This window comes from Mirounga leonina, unplaced genomic scaffold, assembly GCF_011800145.1.
Source record: "Mirounga leonina isolate KUSES-001 unplaced genomic scaffold, KU_Mleo_1.0 Mir_205, whole genome shotgun sequence".
NCBI classification, from domain to species: Eukaryota; Metazoa; Chordata; class Mammalia; order Carnivora; family Phocidae; genus Mirounga; species Mirounga leonina.
Genome location: NW_023270515.1, coordinates 2,865,736 through 2,872,046, shown reverse-complemented (window position 1 = coordinate 2,872,046; position 6,311 = coordinate 2,865,736). Strand labels below are relative to the sequence as shown.

The window sequence follows — 6,311 nt, the reverse complement described above, 5'->3', positions numbered from 1 at the left end:
GCTGCTCTACGGACCTAGAGAGTACGGAAGAAAGAGGCGTTTGATGGAGAGCGAAGAATTGTTGGCATTTTTGAACACCGGCTTCGGGACAGGTGTTTTGTAGAAATGGTTTCACTTAACCCTCCTAAAATTCCTCTGAAGTAGGTATTGCTTAGCCTGACGAAGAAAATAAAATTAGTCGTAATCCTCCAATCTAGAGATGGCCACTGGTATGAACCTCTACATTAAAAAAAAAAAATGCTTTTCCTGGGGCGCCTGGGTGGCTCAGTCAGTTAAACGTCTGCCTTCTGCTCAGGTCATGATCCCAGGGTCCTGGGACCGAGCCCCGTGTCGGACTCCCTGCTCAGTGGGGAGCCTGCTTCTCCCTCTCCTGCTCGCCCTGCTTGTGCTCTCTCTCTGTCAGGTAAATAAATAAAATCTTTAAAAAATGTTTTTCCTTATTAAACATCTCTTCAGGACTTAACGTAGCAATGGGAGCTCGTTGCAGCCAGGGAAACAGTGCACATTAAAATCGGTATCGCCCCCGCCAGTCTCCCCTGGGGGGCTGGAAACACGGCTACAGTCAACACGGGGAAGCAGGTGGCATGGCTGAATTGCTCTGAGAGTGACCGGCCAAGGGACACCATCTCAAACCACCGAAGTCTGCATTTAAGCCACAGCGCCAGGTGGTCTTCATCATTCATGTGTTTGGTGAGATGTAATTCATTAAGGGGCTCGTGTGTAGCAGGTGTCATTCAAGATTCCGGGAATACAAAAGAATATGATCCTGACCTCCCCCCTCTGGGGTCTCTTACAATCTAACAAAGAAAGAGAGCAGTATTTGAGAACGCTGTCACGGGGGTCTGTGAGGCTCAAGGACTGGCGAGCCACCTCTTTGGGGAGATCAGAGAAGGCCTCCTGGCAGAGGTGACAGCCCCGGGTGCATGTGGACTTCAGATACAAACTGGTGCTGAGCGCAAATGCAGGACAGCAAAGGTGGACACAGGTGGCAACAGAAAAGCCTGGTTCCAAATGCGAAGCCACTTTTCGCATCCCCTTACAGTGCGTGCACAGAAAAGAAAACCCAAAAGCATCGTTGCCCCTCCGTGGACCCAGCCCCTTTAATTGCAGAAATTATAGAGAGCGCGCCGCGCCTGAACCAGCCGGTGAATCTTCTCCTTAAGGACTCTCCTCCTGGCAGAGGTCTCGCTCTGTTCTTGAAGTAGCCAGGAATAGTGCTCTCTCTCCTGCAGTATCTGCATCATGGCTTTCTGTAAGCAACTGCCATACTCTTGGAGTATGAAATACTGAATTATGAATGGGATCTGGTTGGCGAGACGTTTGCTGGCTTCCTGGAAGAGGGGATAAGAAAGGTCAGCTGGAGGGGTCTTGGCCTGTGGTTGCAGCAAAGCCTTGGGATTCTTGGATCCATGGGTAATTGCCTCGATAGGTCCTGGTGGTCCCGTCCACCCCACTGCAGTGGTCAGCACTGAGCCATGGGAAAGTTCTATCTGGGCTGCCTGAGTTCGACGACAGGCAGGTATCCCCTCGGGTACTAAGAACCCACCTGGCAGGCTAGCAAGCCCATAGCACACTTCTGGACATCCCAGCCTTCCTGGGAGCTCCGCCCCTCTCCTCCTCCACCCCCACCCCCACTCCACCTCCCCAGAGAGTCCTCTGGGCCCTGCGATCCCCTGGCCCCTTCTGGGAGCAGATTGGGACCTGCTTTAGTGGCCACCTCATTCCCTGTCTGCATAGGTAAGAACAAGTTTGCCTGGCAGCTGGACCTCACATCTGGGTAACTACTTTCTATTCTGATTCAGGAAAGGTTTCAGGATGGGCACCTGGGGGGCTCAGTGGGTTAAGTGTCTGGCTCTTGATTTCAGCTCAGGTCATGATCTCAGGGTCATGAGATCGAGCCCTGCATCGAGCTCCATGCTCAGTGGGGAGTCTGCTTCTCTCTCTCTCCCCCTCTCCTTCTGCTCCTCCCCCTGCTCTAGCTCGCTCTCTCTTTCTCTCTAAAATAAATAATCTTTAAAAAAAAAAAGAAAAGGCTTCAGGAGTTGGGCTTCTTTGCAGATTAAAATTACTTTCCTTTCTATGCACCCCACATTTCTTTTTTTTTTAAAGATTTATTTATTTATTTGAGAGAGCGAGAATGAGAGAGAGTACATGAGAGGGGGGAGGGTCAGAGGGAGAAGCAGGCTCCTCGCTGAGCAGGGAGCCCGATGCGGGACTCGATCCCAGGACTCCAGGATCATGACCTGAGCCGAAGGCAGTCGCTTAACCAACTGAGCCACCCAGGCGCCCTGCACCCCACATTTCTGTCCATGGACGGAGGTTTGGAAACTCTGGAGGTGATTGGGTCACAGAATCTAGGGAAAGGAATTTTCATTCCTATTTTGTGGAGCCGGTGAGTTTGAGGCCGTTTGAGTCCCGAATGCCTTCTGAACATCACGGAAAACTAAATGCTAACTAGTAAAGTTAGTGCTTGTTGTATTTTGCTGTATTCTGATAATAGCAATTTTGTAATTCACGCATAGCATAAAATATAAAGAACTTTGCAGTTGGAAAGCATGCTTTGTCACATTAAAAACCTGATTCCCAAGTTCCCCAATTAATTAAAAGTTCCTAGACAGGGTTACAACTCTATGTTGTAACAACAGGGTTATCACCATAAATGAGACAATATGTGAGCATTTCTCACTGCAGAAGAGACTTCAAATCGAGTAGCGGCCCCTCCCGCCTTCCCCTGTGAAGCAGCTTCAGCCAGAATGCCTGGGGCCTGCGGGGCCAATACCCCCGCCACCGGTCTATGTGCTCACCCAGAAATAGGCATTCAGGTGCACCCCAATCTCAGTGATGGACGACACCGAAGACAGATCTTTGGAGAATGACAGTTTCAACTCGGGATTCTGCAAGGGCTTTCCCACTGGGTTGAAGACCTCTTTCCGGACTTGGTTCAGAACCACGCTGTAAATCTCGTCTTGACAATAAACCAGCTGCTCCATTCTGAACTGAAGTCGGATCAGATTTTCTGCTGTTTCTGCTTCTCTCGTTTTTATGTCTTCAATCTTGTTCTGGGCGGATAAGAGAAAGCACGTGACTTCTTGCCTCCCCCTTGTTGTTTTAAACATCATAGGAAGTCCTATTATGTTGGGATGGTATTAGACGTAATTTCAGGTCCAAGAAGGCCTTGATTTTACATGGCGACTCTGAGGAGGACCGCTGCACCCCATGCTGCTATCCTCCTCCATCCTGTGTCTCTACCCCTGCAGGGTCCTGCCCACTCCTGTGCTGCAGGTCCTCCTCTCTGCCCCGACCTCCCTTCGCTCCCACATCACCGTCTGCCTGCCCCCTCGATCGTGGTCTACTCTATACTTCTACGTCCATCACCGTGGTCTCTCTAATCAGCTTGAATCCACGCATTCGAGAATGAATCTGCACCAATGAACACAGTGGGGTAACAGCTTGACATCTCTGTTTCCCAGAAATCCCGTGACTCCTGCGTTACCCCCGCAGTTAGGGGCATTCTGGGAAGGGAAGGGATGACGTGGTGGAGAAGAGCCCCTTCTTGGGGTCAGGAGCATGGGGGGGGGCAGGGGGCCAACAAGCAGGGCCTGGGAAGGACAGGCTGCTGGAGAAACGGTGGTCCAGGACCCGGCCTGTCCCCCATCCCCTGGTGAGGCACCCGAGGCCTCAGACAAAGCCCTTGGGAGAGATGGAGAGGTTAGAAGTCAGACTGAGTTTTCGCCAACCGGCCAAAGAGGTAAAAGGAGACATTCGGCTGTTACGGGAAAATGGCAGAAATTCTCTTTCCTGCTCACCTGAGTAGTGGAATGAGATTCAGACCCACTGGCCCAGGCTTGGGCAGAGGAGGGTTTTTATCTCGAGCCTGGGGATGGGGCGAGGGGGGGACCAGGAACACCCCTGGTTCCCATCACTGAGAGGGAAATCAGAGCTGTTTCAGTGGAAACCAACAGAGCTGCGACAATATTTTTAAGTCCCACTTGGGAAGATTTTGGAGTAGGACTAGTGGACAATTCTGTCCTTTGTGGTAGAAAGAGATTCAAAGAACCGGGCAGTCACCAGGTATGTTCAGAGCATCACCACGGAGCCTCCAGCCCGCCGTGTGGCGGAAGCTCCTACAGACAGGGTAACTGGGCCAAGAGCTTTGTTCGTCCCTCCCGGGGGGGAGGGCAGACTGGCTGCCACCAGCCCAGCCGGCCCGCAGTTATAACCTTGGCCTTGGATTTCTAAACGACAGTAAACCTGCCACTTCTCTCAAAGGTTAGACCCAGAGAAAAGAGCCGGCAGGTCAGATGACTGGCACGGAGACTGTGGGTGCTTACCTGGGCTGTTTGATTGAGGTTGGAGAATTCACTAAAATGCCTCTTGGCTGCATCGGCGAACGTTTGCCAGACAACTTCTGACCAAAGAGAGAACAAAGCATCCGTAAGTCGCAAGCAGGAATAAAACAGGTTAGAGACACAGGGAAGTGAAATCATGTTATGTGGACCCCATTCCAATGTCGCGCTCCCCAGATCTATAGACTAAGAGAGAAGGAGGGGACAGTACATTGTCCCACGGAGACACAAAAGCCACCCCCACCCCCACCCTGCCCGGGTCCTGTCCACTTGCTGTCCTTTCATGGAGTGTGTGTTCTCTCCAGGACTAGGACCTGGCTATACCCCGGCATGGTTGGGTGGAGGGGAGGAATAGCCAGACCACGCTCCTGTGCACTCTTGTCTTCCCCCCAAAATGGTCAAAGAAGATCTTCCTGCTTGGTTTGATAATTGCACCCCGATCCTTCCCTCTAAGGCACCGAGCCCTACAGAAGGTGGAAGGTACCGGGCTGGGCTGACCATGTGCAAGGCACTGGGAGAGCTCCTCACCAACAGTCTGGTGGAGAATGGTGAGCGCGGGGTCTATCAGCTGTTCCATATACTGGTGCACTATGGTCTCGAACGTCTTGTAGCTGACAAATCCAAGAAGCTCTCTACCGCGATACTGCTTTTCATATATTGAGACTTCTTCGTGAATAATATTTTTAACTGCAGTATAAGACAGACCACCGTGGTGAAGTCTAATGATTCCACAAACATTTTACGAATAGAAACTTTTTTTATTGCAGCCTTGCTCACCCACGGGACCCCAAGGCAATATTTCTAAATGGAGCTTTTTCATAATGAAAAAAAAATTATGGTCTGATAATGCCAGTTTAAGGAAAACTGACTTTTAAGAAACAAAATTGTTATCCTATGGAAACGTGTTTCAGTTGAGAGTCATCACCCTGAGAGATGAGCTTAGTGTTTGTAACTGGTAGAAAGTACCGGATTAGTTCCACGAAAACAGAAACTTAAATATTATTACAGCACTTACAGATCTCCCAAGAACACATCCAGACTATAGTTGGAGGAATCCTACCATGGACGTGAACAGTGCTGTTTTTATCAAGCGCCAAAACAAAGATACCTCACACACACACACACACACACACACACACACACACACACACACACACACACACCCTGCAGACATCTGGACTCTGGCAGAAGGGAAATTGGAACTTCCTCAGGCAAAGCAAGGAGATTCTTATCAAACCACCGACCTCTGCGGTCTTGCGGTCTTGCATTAGGGGCGAAGAGAAAAAGGCAAATGAGGTAAGTAGAATTGTCTAGTCTCCAAACAAAGGAGCAAGAAGAAGGCTGGAGGTGGTAGAACTGTAGAATTTGGTGAGGGCAAGGCTCCACATCGATGGCTGAGAAGCGGTGATCCATTGCTAAGGGGCCCCATGGTGTCTTGTGTGGGCATGTTCGGCTGTTTGCACACTTCTTCTGAGCCAGAAGCAGCCTCTGGTCTTGGTAAATATGACCCCAAGGTGTTTAGGGGGAGCCTTGTCCCAGGACTTACCTTTTTGGGTATTGGCTGTGAGTACAAGTACCCAGCTTTCAAAATGCTCCCTGACTTTGTTAAATAAGCGGCTATCTTTCTTCTTCACGACTTCTTCTCCCTCTATTAACTTTTCAATGTCCTGATTAAACACCTTAATTTTCTGAAAATGAGATAAAGTCATCAATCTGCGCTGTAATCACATTAAAGAGCTGGGACCTGCCTGGGGCTGCAGTGTGTGGCGTTGGGCGGGGGGGGGGGGGGGGGGAAGCACTGCCAGAAATCTAGTCAGCCACCCAACCACTCCATCTCCCAGGCAAGACAAATGGCGGGCAGCTCCCTGCAAAACAGGGCTCCCGGCATGCCACGGGCAGGGACGCATGGGGGGCCATCTCAAGAGGTGCTGGGCCACCAGGGAGGATGTGGCCATCTACAGGGAT

At 50.6% G+C, this 6,311-nt stretch overlaps 1 protein-coding gene across 2 annotated transcripts in view; it reads right to left on the bottom strand.

The window, feature by feature from the left end:
- Window positions 1-444: 444 nt before the first annotated feature.
- Window positions 445-6,311, bottom strand: part of MX2 (MX dynamin like GTPase 2) — a 29,640-nt gene continuing 23,773 nt past the window's right edge. Inside the window, exons 10-14 of one of the 2 annotated variants that reach the window (XM_035028887.1) lie at window positions 5,893-6,034; window positions 4,875-5,033; window positions 4,332-4,408; window positions 2,805-3,059; window positions 445-1,331 (exon numbers count right to left, since the gene is read on the bottom strand). In XM_035028887.1, coding sequence (XP_034884778.1) covers window positions 1,101-1,331; window positions 2,805-3,059; window positions 4,332-4,408; window positions 4,875-5,033; window positions 5,893-6,034 — 864 coding nt within the window. In that variant the 3' untranslated portion in view covers window positions 445-1,100. The remainder of the gene's footprint in view (window positions 1,332-2,804; window positions 3,060-4,331; window positions 4,409-4,874; window positions 5,034-5,892; window positions 6,035-6,311) is intronic. The other variant, XM_035028888.1, reaches the window with a different exon arrangement.